Source organism: Helianthus annuus, chromosome 16 (assembly GCF_002127325.2).
Source record: "Helianthus annuus cultivar XRQ/B chromosome 16, HanXRQr2.0-SUNRISE, whole genome shotgun sequence".
Taxonomy (NCBI): Eukaryota; Viridiplantae; Streptophyta; class Magnoliopsida; order Asterales; family Asteraceae; genus Helianthus; species Helianthus annuus.
The window spans coordinates 138,890,223-138,905,854 of NC_035448.2; the positions used below are offsets into that span (position 1 = coordinate 138,890,223).

General features: G+C 36.5%; 2 protein-coding genes across 2 annotated transcripts in view; one reads left to right on the forward strand and one right to left on the reverse strand.

Annotated features, from left to right (window-relative positions):
- Positions 1 to 421: 421 nt before the first annotated feature.
- On the reverse strand, positions 422 to 5,363 carry LOC118488252. The gene is made up of 2 exons (XM_035985513.1): positions 5,105 to 5,363; positions 422 to 1,407 (listed from the first exon to the last, which is right to left on the reverse strand). The coding sequence occupies exons 1-2, from the start codon at positions 5,361 to 5,363 to the stop codon at positions 422 to 424; spliced, it is 1,245 nt and encodes a 414-aa protein (XP_035841406.1).
- Positions 5,364 to 5,423: 60 nt separating this feature from the next.
- Positions 5,424 to 15,632, forward strand: part of LOC110919641 ((3S,6E)-nerolidol synthase 1) — a 125,880-nt gene continuing 115,671 nt past the window's right edge. Inside the window, 1 exon segment of the mRNA XM_035985514.1 lies at positions 5,424 to 5,522. Within this exon segment, the coding sequence (XP_035841407.1) occupies positions 5,424 to 5,522 (99 nt within the window).

Below are 15,632 nucleotides of genomic sequence, written 5' to 3' on the forward strand. Positions count from 1 at the left end.
TAATTTAAAAAAGGAGAAGAATATGTTTTGAGTGAGTTACCCAAATTTCGTAGAAACAGATTTAAAAAGAAAATAATTAAAATTTCGGCTTTTTATCATTTATTTGAAGTATAAACTTGAGACTAACAATTACATTTTATGATAAATAATATATAATATATATGTGCACAGTTTTCAATTAGAATTTAGAGCCAATGATCCCACGTGCCTTGATAGCATCTCTTTATTTTTTTTTAACCACAAAATCACTTTATAAAGCTGGGATACAATAAGCAAACGAAAACGAATAAAAAAAAAAAAAAAAAAAAAACAACAGAGGAGACGCATTACAAAATGTCAACAATATCAAAAATCCTCCAGTTACTCCAGGTTGGGTTTTTTAGATTTGAACGATTGCAAATCCAGAGAAAGGCATCTTCTTTCACGAACTCCAGAGTAGGTAGTTGGCTTTGGGTGGAGCCCAAATGATCCATTCGAAACCTGGAATACAACACAAATCAGCCCCCAGCGTGTCTTCCAAGTCGCTCCGCACCTGTTTGACCGAGAACGCGACATCCGAACTAGACCGCCATTTCCAAAATCCATTGCTCTCAACCAAATTCGGCTTGATATCAATGCCCATCTTATGGAGTTCCGGGTCCATGCAACCGATATCCTTCCAACCCCCGGGGATCGATTTGGACACCGGAATAAGTTGGTTCGCAGTGTTGTATTTGTGAATCGAGCCAATCACATGAGCCCAGAGATGATTCGGATTCACTTTGAATCTCCACCACCATTTAGTCAACATAGCAAGGTTGAAATCTCTGATTCTCCCAACCCCCAGACCACCGGACTTCTTCGAACGCAACATAGAGTCCCATCTGACCCATCTAAATTTTTTTCTTGTGTCTGTTATACCCCAAATGAAATCCCTTCTGATTCTATCAATCTTCTTAATTATACACTTAGGAGCCAAAAACAAAGACAGGTAGTACGCCGGAATACTCCCTAAGACCGACTTAGCTAAAGTTACTCTACCCGCAAAAGACAAATGTCTCGCTTTCCATTTTGATAACCTCGCACCCACCCTATTCACCACTGGATCCCAAAATTTTGCTCTCTTCATGTTAGCCCCAATCTGAACTCCCAAATACATAAAAGGCAGCACCCCTGCCTCACAATTCAATTTGGCCGCCATTTGAGCCACATCCTCGTCCTGAACACCGATTCCGAAAAGTTTACATTTCCTATTATTAATTTTCAGCCCCGTAACCAACCTTAACCACCTCAGCAAACGGGTGAGAGTCACCACATTCTGATCCGACCATCTACCTATAAAAAGGACGTCGTCTGCATAACAAAGATTGGAGAGAAGCGGCCCACCATTGGGGAGCTGAAAACCTTGGAAAAGGCCATCGACAATCGCTTTATTCAAGAACAGGTTAATCACTTCCATAGCAATAATGAAAAGGAAAGGGGACAGGGGACAGGGGATCTCCTGGATGCAAACCGCGCTTAAATTTGAACTCTGAGGTAAGTGAGCCGTTGACCAAAATCGATCCCATACCAGAACGGAGGCAACCTTTAATCCACGAGATCCATTTATCCGGAAAAGCCATGTGAGACATCATCTGCAGAAGGAATTTCTAGTTGATAGAGTCGTAGGCCTTCTCGAAAACAACTTTGAAAATAAGCAAGTTCGTTTTATTTTTCTTCGCCCAAGCAACCGCTTCACTGATAATGAGAGGACTATCCAAAATGTTTCTTCCCCCGACGAAGGCTGATTGAGTCTGGGAGATGACCTTGTTTAGGACAGGTTTTAACCGGTTAGCTAGAACTTTAGCTATGATTTTATATATAGACCCGACAAAGGAGATCGGCCGAAAATTTGAAAGCTCTTGAGGATCTTTGGATTTTGGAATCAGAGCCACAAAAGAGGAAACACCCTTTGCTTATAAAGCCACTGCTGAAAAAATCGCTGAAAATCCCCATTAAGGTCACCAGCATTTTAGTTTTATAAAATTTAGAGGTTTAAGTAGATTTTATTTTTTATAAAACTGATCTATATAAAAAAATAGAAATTAGTTTCTTTCTTAGTTTATAAACATCATTCGCCTTAATAGAAATATTAACTTAGTCATTGGTTGCATGAAAATTTATAAAAATTATGTGACAAAGCTTTTATTTTTTTCATATAAAAATTGCATGTATATTCTTTTTTATTATATATGTAACAAAATTAATTAAATAAAAGAAATTTAAAAGAGTTTGAGTAAATTGCCAAAATCATCCCTATGGTTTTATATTTGCCGGTTTCATCCAAATATCCTCAACTTAACAGAAAAAATAAACTAAGTTAGTGGTTTGGATGAAAATAACAAAAAGTTACAAACGTTGGGGGCAATTTGGTACAAAAGTGTCATTTTAGACGAAAATGGCAAACGTGCCCAAACCTCAGAAACGATTTTGGCAATTAACTCTTAGAAAAAATATATGATCACTTATATACAATCACTTACACTCTGTTCCCGAGTTAACTTAATGAGGGATAAGAAAAGAAAGCAAAAGTGAAAAAGGAAAGGACGAGAAAGGAAAAATAAAAATGTCTTTCCCACCGTTTCCTCCCAAATCGGAAGGAAAGAAAAATTAAAGAATTTAGCCTAGTTTTCCTGTCACTTCCTTTCTTTTCCTTCCTTAAAGGAAACTCGGGAACACGACATGTTTTATTTTCCTTTCTTTTCCTTCCTTAAATGAAACTCTGGAACACAAAATATTTTTGTTTTCTTTTTGTTTCCATTCCTTTCCTTCGGTTAGTAAACTCTGGAACACAGTGTTAGTAATATAGTCGACATATTTACAATTATAAATGCTATGATAATAGAAATCTCAAAAAGTAAATTTCATATTATATAAATAAAAGTGAATTAATATCATCAATATATATACACACATACATACATTAGTGGGTGCCTACACAATCTAGAAGACAACACAAACACCGGTAATCATGTAACATGTTAATTTTTTTAAATTAAAAAAAAAAACCATTGCAATATCATAATCAAATTTAAGAAAATGAAATGCTTATTTTTTTTGGTGTACAGTTTTTAAAGAGATATTAACGTATAAAAAAGTTAAAATTATCTAAAAATAGTAGAAGTTAGTTGGTTTAAGAGTTACCAATATATTTTAAATGATTGTTCAATTCTAAAAGTTAGGTTAGCTAAACTATTTAAATTAAGTAACATTAATTTATTGTCCTCCATATATATTGTGTGTGGTAGTGCTTAATGAAGTTAATAGAATCAAGTATTACTAAAAAGAGTTAAGGGAGAATAAAATAAAAAAAATATTCGATATGCGTTTCATGGGTATGGTTAGGGTAAAAAGGTTATATTTTTGTGTAATTGGACCGGATATTAGCTATTCCTATATAGAGTGGGGAAAAGAGATATGGTAGGCCTTGGAGCTACCTATTTTTTGTGATCAAATTCCAACCCCATACCCTTTTGGATGTTTCGGGCTTCAGGTAAGACTATAGGGCTCATGTTTTTTATTATTCCTATGCGTTGGGGGCGGCCGTTGTGAAGCATTTATGAGGGGGTATTCATATTTAATAAACATGGTAGAACGTGAAGGCTGGGCAATGGTTGGATTTTATTATAACTTGCTTTTAGTTTTTTATTTGATCGAGAGGAAAGATCCGATAAAAATGAAGAAATGGGCGATAGGATGGGGGATGACAGACTTAAAGGAAAGTAAGGTGGGGAGGATGAATGTTTATTTTTCTTTCAAATTTTGAATTATTTATATTTTTTTGAGTTAATTGCCCGGATGGTCCCTGTAGTTTCACGTTTAGTCCCTACCTTTTGAAAATAGCAGGTATCCTCCCTATGGTTTGTTATTTTGTTACTCGGATAGTCCCCTGAGTAGATGTCAGTTAGTTTGGAAATAGCAGGTATGCTCCCTATGGTTTGTCATTTTGTTACTCGGATAGTCCCCTGAGTAAATGTCAGGGGACTATCCGAGTAACAAAATGACAAACCATAGGGAGCATATCTGTTATTTCCAAAAGGTGGGGACTAAACGTGAAAAAATGTGAAACCACAGGGACCATCCGGGCTATGTTTTTATTCTTTAATCTTTTATATAAATTTGAGTAAATTACAAAACTCGTTCTTTATGTTAACACTATATTGCAAAGCGTGTCCTTTGTCTCCAAAAGTACAAAAAACGTACTCAATGTTTGCAAACCCTTACATGTTACGTCCTTTAGCCCTTGTGGTTTGGTCGTTTTAACGGTTTTACCCCAATCCTTTAAAAATAACAATTTTCCTCCATGATCTTTCTAACTTGTCATCATTTTGCTCCCCGCCTCAAACTTAGTTAAAAGTAAGGGTATTTTAGTAATTTTACATATAATCACAAGGGTATTTTGGTAATTTACAAATAAACATTAAACTATTTATTTTAGAGTTAAATGCCCAGATAGTCCCTATGGTTTGACATTTTTTCACCTTTAGTCCCTAACTTTCTAAAATTACAGTTATAGTCCCCAACTTTTTCAATTTCGTTCCCGGATAGTCCTTGACGCAGATGAAGGTTAGTTTTTGATGTTAAGTGGGTATGAAATGACCAAAATGCCCTTAATAATAAAAATGTTATTAATTATCTATTTACATATCTAATTAAAAGAAAGTGGGGCCATCATACACCCACCCCACCCCAACTCCCCTTTTCTCTTTCATTTGATTTGTCTGCAACCAGAAACACCACCAACCACCCCCAAATACCAACCACCACCACCCAAATACCACCCACCAGCACCCCCAAATACCACTGCAACCATCTCACCCTCTCACCATCACCTTCAATCCCTCTAAGTCTTAAGTTTTTGGATTCAGAATCAAAAAGTCCCCAATCCTTAACGAAATCCCCAATCCTTAACCGTCTAAATTAAATACTAATGGGGTCGATGGCCATTGAAAAAAAATCCTTTCAGAACATCTCTAGGGGTTCAAGTCCCACAAATTACGTAATTAAAAAGATTCGTTTAAACAAAAAAAAAGAAAAAAAATTGAAACACCAATTAATAAGGTGTATCTAATAACTAAATAAGTACCAGTGATATCAGTGGCTAGTTTGCCATTGCAGAATCTTTCGGTGGGTTGATTGTTAACAAAGTCACGACCATAGGGTGGATAATTAGCTTTAAAAATGGTGGGAAGGTAGTCGTTGTTACCGACATCGACCGCAGAATCACCGAAAGCAATGATAGCCAGAACCACTGAGGTGGAGTCTTGAGCTTCACCTGTACTGATGACAAAGGCCACCGCTACAACAACCAACCCCCAAGACAGCTTTCTGGTTCTGGAATCCATGAGCATAAGTCTTTGTTTGGAAATGTGTGAGTGTGAAGCAAAACAGTAGTGTTTATAAAGATGGTGCATTTAATATGGGATTTCGTTAAGGATTGTGGACTTTTTGATTCTAAATCCAAAAACTTATGGCTTATAGAGGTTGAAGATGATGGTGGGAAGGTGAGGTGGTTGCGGTGGTATTTGGGGTGGTGATGGTTGGTATTTGGAGGTGGTTAGTGGTGTTTGATAATTCTAGTTGCAGGCATAGCAAAGGAAAGAGAAAAGGAGAGTGGGGGTGGGGGTAAGGTGGGTGTATGGTGGGCCTCACTATATGTAACTAGATAATTAATAACATTTTTTATTATTAAGGGTATTTTGGTCATTTTACACCAAAAACTAACATCCATCCGCGCCAGGGACTATCCGGGAACGAAATTGAAAAAGTTGAGAACTATAGCTGTAATTTTAGAAAGTTAGTGACTAAAGTTGAAAAAAAGCCAAACCAGAGGGACTATCCGGGCATTTAACTCTTTATTTTAATATCAAACTACCTACCACAAACTTTATCCTCTCTTCTTCATAACCCACCACCAGCCATCATCTCTTCTCCATAACCCACTACCACCGTCAACCACCACCCCCACCTAATTCCCACCACTGATCTGAACACACTCAGTCACTCCTCACAGACCACCGATCATCACCACCACTATCCCCACCCATTCCATACCACCGTACCCCTAACGCCACCGCTGCCTGAACACATGTTCAGCCAATAACAACATTTCCCCAAACCAACATTTTCCGAAACGCCACTGCCGCCTATTTCGTTAAGGGGTTTAAACTCAAGAAGATCACCTCAAGAGATTTGAGTGGGTCTCATCAAATCTGAACGTGAATTTGAACGCAGATAAAAGGTGATCTGAACCGATTGTGGAGGGTTTTTCCCGGTGGCGATGATGGAGGGTTTTTTCCGGCGACGATGGTGGAGGGGTTTTTTTTCCGGTGTGAACCAAGGCCATGAAGTGAATGTTGGATCAGTTCTGTTTGAATGTAATGGAAAACATGAATAATACCTGTTACAGCAGACAGGCCAGCAGAGAATCCAGTCAGAGATGCAGCCATTGAGTTCGACATGATTGTCAGGATGATCTGGTTCCTCCTTAGGGTGTAAGTTATGATGGTGATGAAACCGAAATTAGGGAGGTTTCGGTTATGGGGAGAGAGTCACGAATTCTTGATGTTAATGAGGGTTTGATTGTGTAATGTGTGTAACTGTGTAACCCTTTAACTCTCTAATAAGCCCCTTATTTATACACCCAAGAGGAAACCCAATTAGTTAATAAGGGTAATATGGTCCATCAACAATTACCAACTAATTATTAATAGGTTAATAAATATATTTTGATCTAATATAATATAAATGATTATATAGGCTACAAGATTAAATATTACATTTATATATTTAATCTCACATTCTCCCACTTAGCCAAGTAATCATTTATCATGAGTATTAGGTAAGCCTGGCCAGGAGTTAACACTCATTTTAGCTTTAAACCAAGAACTATAGCAGAGAAATACAGCCGTTGAATCATCATTCGACTCAGGACCCCCATTAGTCATACTATAGCCTCAATTTAAAACCTAATAGTTACGATCAAAATATGTATAAGCCCTTTAGCGTCTGATTTGTATTTATATTTGTCTATATGTCATTACACCGGCAGAACATATGTTAGAGACATACAAAATCAAACTGAGGAAATTTTATTAATTAAAACATAAGCTAGTACAATATGCCATTAAACAAGGTCTTTAGTAAGTCCCATATTCGATACATGTTCTTCGAAAACTTTAGGTGGGAGACCTTTAGTCATCGGATCCGCTAGCATATCTTTAGTACTAATATACTCAATACAAAGATTATTTTCCTCAACTCGTTCACGTACGAACAAGTATTTTGTATCGAGATATAAACCAGCTCCAGTCGAACTGTTACTGTTCGAGAAACTAACGGCAGCTGAGTTATCACAGTAAAGCTTCAATGGTCTAGAAATGGAATTAACAATTTTGAGTCCAGTGATCAGATTTCTAAGCAACATTCCATGACAGGTTGCGTTGTAAACAGCAATGTATTCTGCCATCATTGTGGAAGTTGTAGTTAACTGTTGTTTATGACTCTTCCATGAGATAGGTCCGCCTGCTAACATAAAGATGTAGCCCAAGTGGATTTCTTGTCATCTTTGCACTTGGCAAACTCAGAATCAGAATAACCTACCACTTCTAAGTGATCACTTCTTCTATAAGTCAGTTTATAGTCTTTCGTCCCTTGCAGATATCTGAGGACCTTCTTAGCTGCTTTCCAGTGATCTAGGCCAGGATTAGTCTGATAACGGCCTAGCATTCCAGCAATATAAGTGATATCTGGGCGAGTACAGACTTGAGCATACATCAGGCTCCCGACTACTGACGCGTAAGGTATCTGGCTCATTTGCTCCTTTTCAACCTCTGTTGTCGGACACTGGAATGAACCGAAAACATCTCCCTTAACTACTGGAGCGACGGAGGGTTTGCACTGTTGCATGTTATAACGTGTAAGGACACGATCTATGTAAGTCTTTTGAGACAATCCTAAGATCCCTTTGTGTCTATCTCGGTGAATTTCGATGCCAATGACGTAAGAAGCATCTCCGAGATCCTTCATGTCGAAGTTATGCGAGAGTAACCGCTTCGACTCATGCAACATGTCTAAACTATTACTTGCCAATAGAATATCATCTACGTAAAGGACAAGTATAGTAAAATTACTCCCACTCATCTTGAGGTAGGTGCATTGGTCCACTTGATTCTTCATAAAACCTTGCCTCTTCATGACTTCATCAAACTTGAGGTACCATTGACGTGATACTTGTTTTAACCTATAAATGGATTTCTTCAACTTACAGACTAGATGCTCCTGACCTTCAGGTTTAAAGCCTTCAGGTTGTTTCATGTAAACATCTTCGTCTAAGTCTCCGTTAAGGAAAGCAGTTTTGACGTCCATCTGATGTAGCTCTAAATCAAAATGAGCTACTAAGGCCATAACGATCCTTAATGAATCTTTACGAGAGACAGGTGAAAACGTCTCTTGATAATCAATTCCCTCTTTCTGAGTGTAGCCCTTTGCAACCAATCTCGCTTTGTAGCGTTCAACGTTCCCATTCGGATCCAGTTTTGTTTTGAACACCCATTTACAACCTACAGGTTTGACACCGTTGGGTAATTCTACCAAATCCCAAACGTCATTTTTCTTCATGGATTCAAGCTCATCAATCATAGCTTTGTTCCATTCAGAAGACTGATCACTGCTAATGGCTTCATTATAAGAGATAGGATCATTGAGCTTTCCAGCATCCATTTCAGTTAGGTAGGTAATATAATCATCCCAATTAGTAGGCCGTTTTTGCATAGATGACCTCCTGAGCTGATTTTCGGGTTGAGCGTTGTCTTGGTTTTGAGCGTTTGATGTGCCTTCGTTATGAGGCACGATGGGTTCTGGTTGTGGAGATGGAGTTTGTGCAGTGGCTTCAGGTGCAGTTGCATGGGGTACAAGAGGAGTAAACGGAGTAATGGTAAGCGACGAGTCTCTCCCCCCCGCGTCTTGTACTTCTTGCAATTCTTCGTAAGGGTTAGTACTGCTCCCACTGACCTTGAAATCCTCCAGGAACGCAGCACGCTTGGTTTCAACAATACGGGTGACATGGGAAGGACAATAGAAACGATAACCCTTTGAATGATCAGGATACCCGATAAAGAAGCAGGTAACTGTTTTAGGGTCAAGTTTCCTTAGGAAAGGATTGTAAAGTTTTTCTTCGGCAATGCAGCCCCATACTTTCATATATTTAAGACTCGGTTTCCTTCCTGTCCAAAGTTCATAAGGAGTTTTAGGGACAGACTTAGAAGGAACTCTATTGAGTATATGAACAGCTGCTTTTAACGCTTCAGTCCAGAGGAATAATGGTAAATTAGTGTTGGCTAACATACTGCGCACCATGTTCATAAGGGTACGATTTCTGCGTTCAGCGACACCATTCTGCTGAGGTGTACCAGGCATGGTGTATTGGTTCACAATCCCCTGGCCCTTACAAAACTCATAAAATGGACCAGGAGCTTGACCCACATCAGTATGTCTTCCATAATATTCACCGCCTCTGTCTGATCTCACAACTTTAATCTGACGATCTAATTGCTTTTCAACTTCAGCTTTATAATCTTTAAAAGTTGTAAGAGATTCAGACTTTTCCTTTATAAGATACAAGTACATGTAACGAGAATAATCATCAATGAAAGTGATAAATGAAGTATGTCCTGTGATGCCAGCGATTTGATAGGGACCACTAATGTCAGTGTGAATGAGTTCTAATAAATTCGAGCTCCTAGTGGCACCTTTCTTATTCGCTGATGTCATTTTGCCTTTAAGACATTTGACACATGTTCCAAAATCAGTGAAATCGAGAGGAGGTAAGACTTCATCCTTTACGAGACGATTTAATCGTTCTCTTGAGATGTGGCCTAAACGTTGATGCCACAACATAGATGAAGTCTCTAAGTCTCGAATTTGTTTCTTTTCCATCTTTGTGAGTGATTCATTAATATTATATGACAACAAAGATTTGGAAAAATTATCATCTAGTTCTAATCTATAGAGACCACCATCCAGAATGCCAGTACCATAAACAACGGAATCATAGAGAATAGAGAGTTTGCGATGACCATGAGAAACGACAAAACCGTCCATGTCTAACTTTGGTCCTGATACAAGGTTCCGAGTTACCTCAGGAACATATAAGGTATCATAAAGTTTAATACATAAACCAGTTTTCAAAAATAATTGTAATGTTCCTATGGCCTTCACTTCTAATTCCCGATCATCCCCAACTTTAAGTGTTCTTTGGTTTCTTCCCAGCTTCCGGATTGTAAGGAATCCCTGAAGTGAATTGGTAACATGAACCATAGAACCAGAATCAAACCACCAAGAATTAGCAGGAACATTTAAATTAAAGGACTCAAGTATCATGAAAAAATCGTTACCTTTCTTAGCCAGCCACTCCTTGAAATCAGGGCATTCCTTTTGCTTATGTCCTGTTTTCTTACAGAACTTGCAATAGGGTTTGCCTAAGGAGTTCTTAGAGCTGGAAGGTGTACTTGTATTAGGATGAGGATTTTGCTTTTGAACCTTAGAAGCATCCTTTCTTGGATAAGAGTTCTTCCTCTTCTTTGAGCTGGAAGTGGTGAAGTTAGCAACATCAGTAGTGCGATCCATCTTCATACGCTCTTCCTCCTGCACGCACATAGCGATCAGCTCACTCATCGTCCATTTGTCCTTCTGAGTGTTGTAATTGATCTTGAATGCTTCATAGGACGAAGGAAGCGAAGTGATGATGAAGTGAACAAGAAAACCATCACTGATTTCCATCTCAAGGCCAATCAGCTTATTGGCCATGTCATGCATCATCATGATGTGTTCGCGAATGCCGCTCCTCCCATCATATTTAGTTGTCACCAGCTTGAGGATAAGAGTACTGGCGTGTGCTTTTGATGTTCCCTTGAATTGATCCTCCACAGAAGCCAAATAGGTTTTAGCATCTTCAGAATCAGGAATGGCTCCTCTGATTGAATTATGAATGGACTGCTTCATGAACATGAGAGACATGCGGTTACACCTAGTCCATTTATCATGGACTATCTGCTCAGCAGCAGTACTTGTAGCGGTAAGGTCCGCTGGCTTATTCTCTCTTAGAGCATAATCAAAGTCCAGCAGCCCAAGCGTAAGCATGAGGGCATCCTTCCATTCAGCAAAGTTATCACCAGTCAAAGGTGGAATCCCGCAATTGGGTGCTGATAGTGGAAATAAGATGAGCAAGTTATGATACAAAAGAAGAAGTCCTAATGTGATCTAATGGGCATGTTATACTAAGGCAGGCATAAATAATGACCATTTTAATTATGAAGCTGTGATAATGTCTATTACTAACATCAAAATAATAGACTTAGTAAAAATTCTACTTAAACGAAGACAAATCAGCTTTGGCCAGAAGTGTAATCATTTAAGTATGTGTGCAAAGTAATCGTGACAAATCAGCTTTGGCCAGAAATGAGACAATCACTTTAGTTATGCACTTGTCAAGCATGCTAAACATAAATGAATTAAATCAGCTTTGGCCAGAATTAAGACATTTCAGGTTTGTAATGCATACTCAACATAGCTTTTATTAGACTTGAACAATAAATAGATGTATTAAATCAGCTTTGGCCAGAATTAATACATCAGAAGCTCATTCAAGTAAAGCTATTTTGGTTTTGCCAAAAATTATCTGATTCTGATAAATTAATTAAGTGTTAACAAAACCAAGTATTTAATAGCAAACCACCTGTTAGCGCGGATCGAACTAACAACTAAAGTAATGAGGTTTCGAGTCTTGTGCGATCAGTAAAGCCCAAGTGTTGTGCGATTAGTGAGGCCCAAGACTTGTGCGATCAATAATGACTTGTGCGATCAGTGAGGCCCAAATAATTTGTGCGATCAGTAATGCCTTGTGCGATCCACAAGTCTTGTGCGATCCACACATCTTGTGCGATCAATAAGGCCCAAAACTTGTGCGATCAATAAGGCCCAAAACTTGTGCGATCAATAAGGCCCAAAACTTGTGGATCAGTAATGCCTTGTGCGATTAGTAAGGTCTTGTGCGATCCACAAGTCTTGTGCGATCCACTAGTATTGTGCGATTATCTTTTGCGATCAGATTATCACTTATGTGATCCAATCTTGTGCGACATGTTTAAGGCTGTTTGTTGTGATAACTTAACTAAAATTCGAAAATTATGAATTTTGATAGAGTTTCCTATTATAACATTGATCTAATTTTATCATAAAATTTCGAAAATCATAATTGTTTATCTCATTAACAGATTTCGAAAACAACTTATTAGATAAAATAAGATCAAATTAGGAAAAACATTACATAATTCAAAACACATTCCAAAACATAAGGGAAATTTCGAATTTTAACTAAGAACATTATGAACCCTAAAAAAATAAAAACATAATTCTGGGTTCCGAAATCTTAATTTTAAGAATTTTGTTAACAGATTTCGAATATTAGGTTTGTCCATTATGATTTCGAGTCAAAACCTTAATTCATTAACTTCCGAAAACAGTAATTTCGGCAACAAAACTCGAAAACAGTCGTGACTTTTCAAGACTTTAACAATTTTGTTTTTCAGATTTTTGATCCCAGAATAATGGATACAAAACAGAACTGGTTTATCAACATATGCTCTGATACCACATGTTGGATCAGTTCTGTTTGAATGTAATGGAAAACATGAATAATACCTGTTACAGCAGACATGCTAGCAGAGAATCCAGTCAGAGATGCAGCCATTGAGTTCGACATGATTGTCAGGATGATCTGGTTCCTCCTTAGGGTGTAAGTTATGATGGTGATGAAACCGAAATTAGGGAGGTTTCGGTTATGGGGAGAGAGTCACGAATTCTTGATGTTAATGAGGGTTTGATTGTGTAATGTGTGTAACTATGTAACCCTTTAACTCTCTAATAAGCCCCTTATTTATACACCCAAGAGGAAACCCAATTAGTTAATAAGGGTAATATGGTCCATCAACAATTACCAACTAATTATTAATAGGTTAATAAATATATTTTGATCTAATATAATATAAATGATTATATAGGCTACAAGATTAAATATTACATTTATATATTTAATCTCACAGTGAACCCAAACCAACTACCCGTTTTCCACTACCCATCGCATCCTTAACAATCTAGATCAATAATATATCCAGGTGTACACAAAATAGACTGGAGATTGAGGAAATTAGGACCTGGAAGGTTATTTTTTTGTTAAATTATATATTAAGTTACCGTAGTGGAATTGTGTAAGTTTCATGTAAATAATGATGATTTTGGGGCGGTGGTGGTGCTAGGTGGTGGTTCATGTGGTTGTAGGAGTTGGCTGTAGTGATAGGGGAAAAGGGAGGGGTAGTGGTCAACAGGTGGTGGTTGTAGGAGAGAGAAGGGTGATAAAGAACGGGTGATACTAAATACACTCCCCTAATTACTAACTATATCCCCTATAAAAATATCAAATCATTATATCATAAATCAACATTTTATTGTTTTTTTTGTCTTTATGTTGTCTTTTTAATTATTATTATTTACTAGTAGTAATCATTTATTATTATTATTATTATAATAGTAATTATAATTATTATTTTAAAAATATTTATTTGAATAACAATATTTATTAAAAAAAATTGAACGAACTCGGTTTTTAATAAAACTTATCTGAATGTTCAAAAAAAGGTAAAACAAGGCTGTCTTTTCATATTTTTTAAAAATAAAATGTTAATAAGTTATTAAAGAAAACCATATTATAGGTGAAATTAATTGTTATAAAAGAGATATGAAAAACAAATTTTATATATAATTTAGTAATTTTTTATTGTTTCACCCCCTGTTATTGCATTTACTATTAGAAGCAGCGATGAATTTATTATTATTATTAATTTTTACATATAGTTTATAAATTGTAAACACTTTTAAAAAAAGTAAGAAAATATATTTAGACTAACTTATTTAGGGATGAACATTTGATAGTGGGTACTGGTACTGAATCGGTTTATAATTTCGTTATACATGAAGCATCATTATATAATTTGTTTTATTATTTGCTCCAAACTTAATCTCACTTTATCATTATTAATAACTTATCTCATCTATGGAGTTATAAACCTTACTAAAAAATAAGCTTTTTCATCTGTATGGATCAAACTTTTTAATAAAATTCTATTTTACCCGATTACTTTGTAAGTGGCACATTTCTCCGAATGATAAAGTGGATTACACCATTTGTGAACTACCAAGTTCCTGGTGAACCAAGTCCATTCATGACCCAAGATACTGATGGACAAGGGTTTTTTGCCAGCCTTCTAAACACATCGGGCTATGATTTCATGGGGTTAAACCAAGATGTTGTCGGACAGAGTTCTTTCGCCAACTCTACAAGTGCGCCGCACTATGATTTCATGGGGTTGAACCAAGATCAAACATCACAAGTGATACACGAATATATTGATCAAATTCCAAAAATCTTCCATGCGTATGTTACACGCATACATAACGTGTTAGGTGATGGAAATTGTGGATTTCGGGCTACGACTTCTGCTCTAGGGTACAATGAAGATGAATGGTTATTTATCCGAAGATCACTGTTGGAAGAGCTACTTCAGTTTAGAAATAAGTACACTAAAGCTTTCTGTGGCTCCTTTGAAAATGTGTTTACGTCCTTGGCTTTGTCAGGCTCGGGGGTTGCACCAAAAAAACATTGGATGATTATGGTAGAGGCAGGATTCTTGATTGCAAACAAGTTTAACGTAATCGTTCAATTTTTATCTAAAGAAAAAAGAAACAGTTCGACTTGTTTTTCGCTTTGGAGAGGCCCTCACCAGTTCCTACAAAAAAAATAATTTCAATTGCACATGTGAATGGTGGCCATTTTATAATGGTAGAATTGCAAGGAGAGTATCCAATTGCCTCCCCAAACAACCTATGGACATTAATGAGAGAAAATGGTGCGGCTGGCTGGGATAAAATATATTTGAATCACGTCAAAATATGTATAATTCTTATATAGCACATCCTGCTACATATTATGTTGTAGATTAAAGCTCGGTATGTAAAATGTTTAATGATATAATTTTGTAAGAATGCATTTATTTTTTTATAGTTTCTGTTACTACTACAAATGTAATTGGATAAATAATTAGTTATAATAATAATAATAATAATAATAATAATAATAATAATAATAATAATAATAAAATATAACTAACCACTAAATAAAAGATTAAAAAAAGACAACTAAAAGACAAAAAAGCTAAAAACTTAACAAAAGTTGTTAACTAAAAGACAAAATAGACTAAAAACAAAATTGTTAACTATCGTATCATATAGTATACCTCTCGTATAGGTTTCGTATAGCCCTCGTATAGGCCTATGGATGTATCGTATCCAATAGTATCGTATAGTATTGTATAGTTTATTATCGTATCATATAGTGTAGTATAAGTCTCGTATAGGTTTCCTATAGGTCTTGTATAAGCCTGTACGAGACCTATATTATACTATACGATATAATACTTAACAATGTTTTTTTAAGAAAATTACTTATTATAAAAGTTTGCTAAAATAATAAATATTGAATAAAAATGTTTGTAAAAAACCAC

Bases quoted from the DNA above. Each gene is read 5' to 3' on its own strand.
- LOC118488252 (XM_035985513.1), bottom strand. From the start codon at position 5,363: ATGGATTCCAGAACCAGAAAGCTGTCTTGGGGGTTGGTTGTTGTAGCG. The intron at 1,408-5,104 runs GTACTTATTTAG...TCTTGAATAAAG, and splicing joins ACTAGCCACTGATATCACTG to CGATTGTCGATGGCCTTTTC.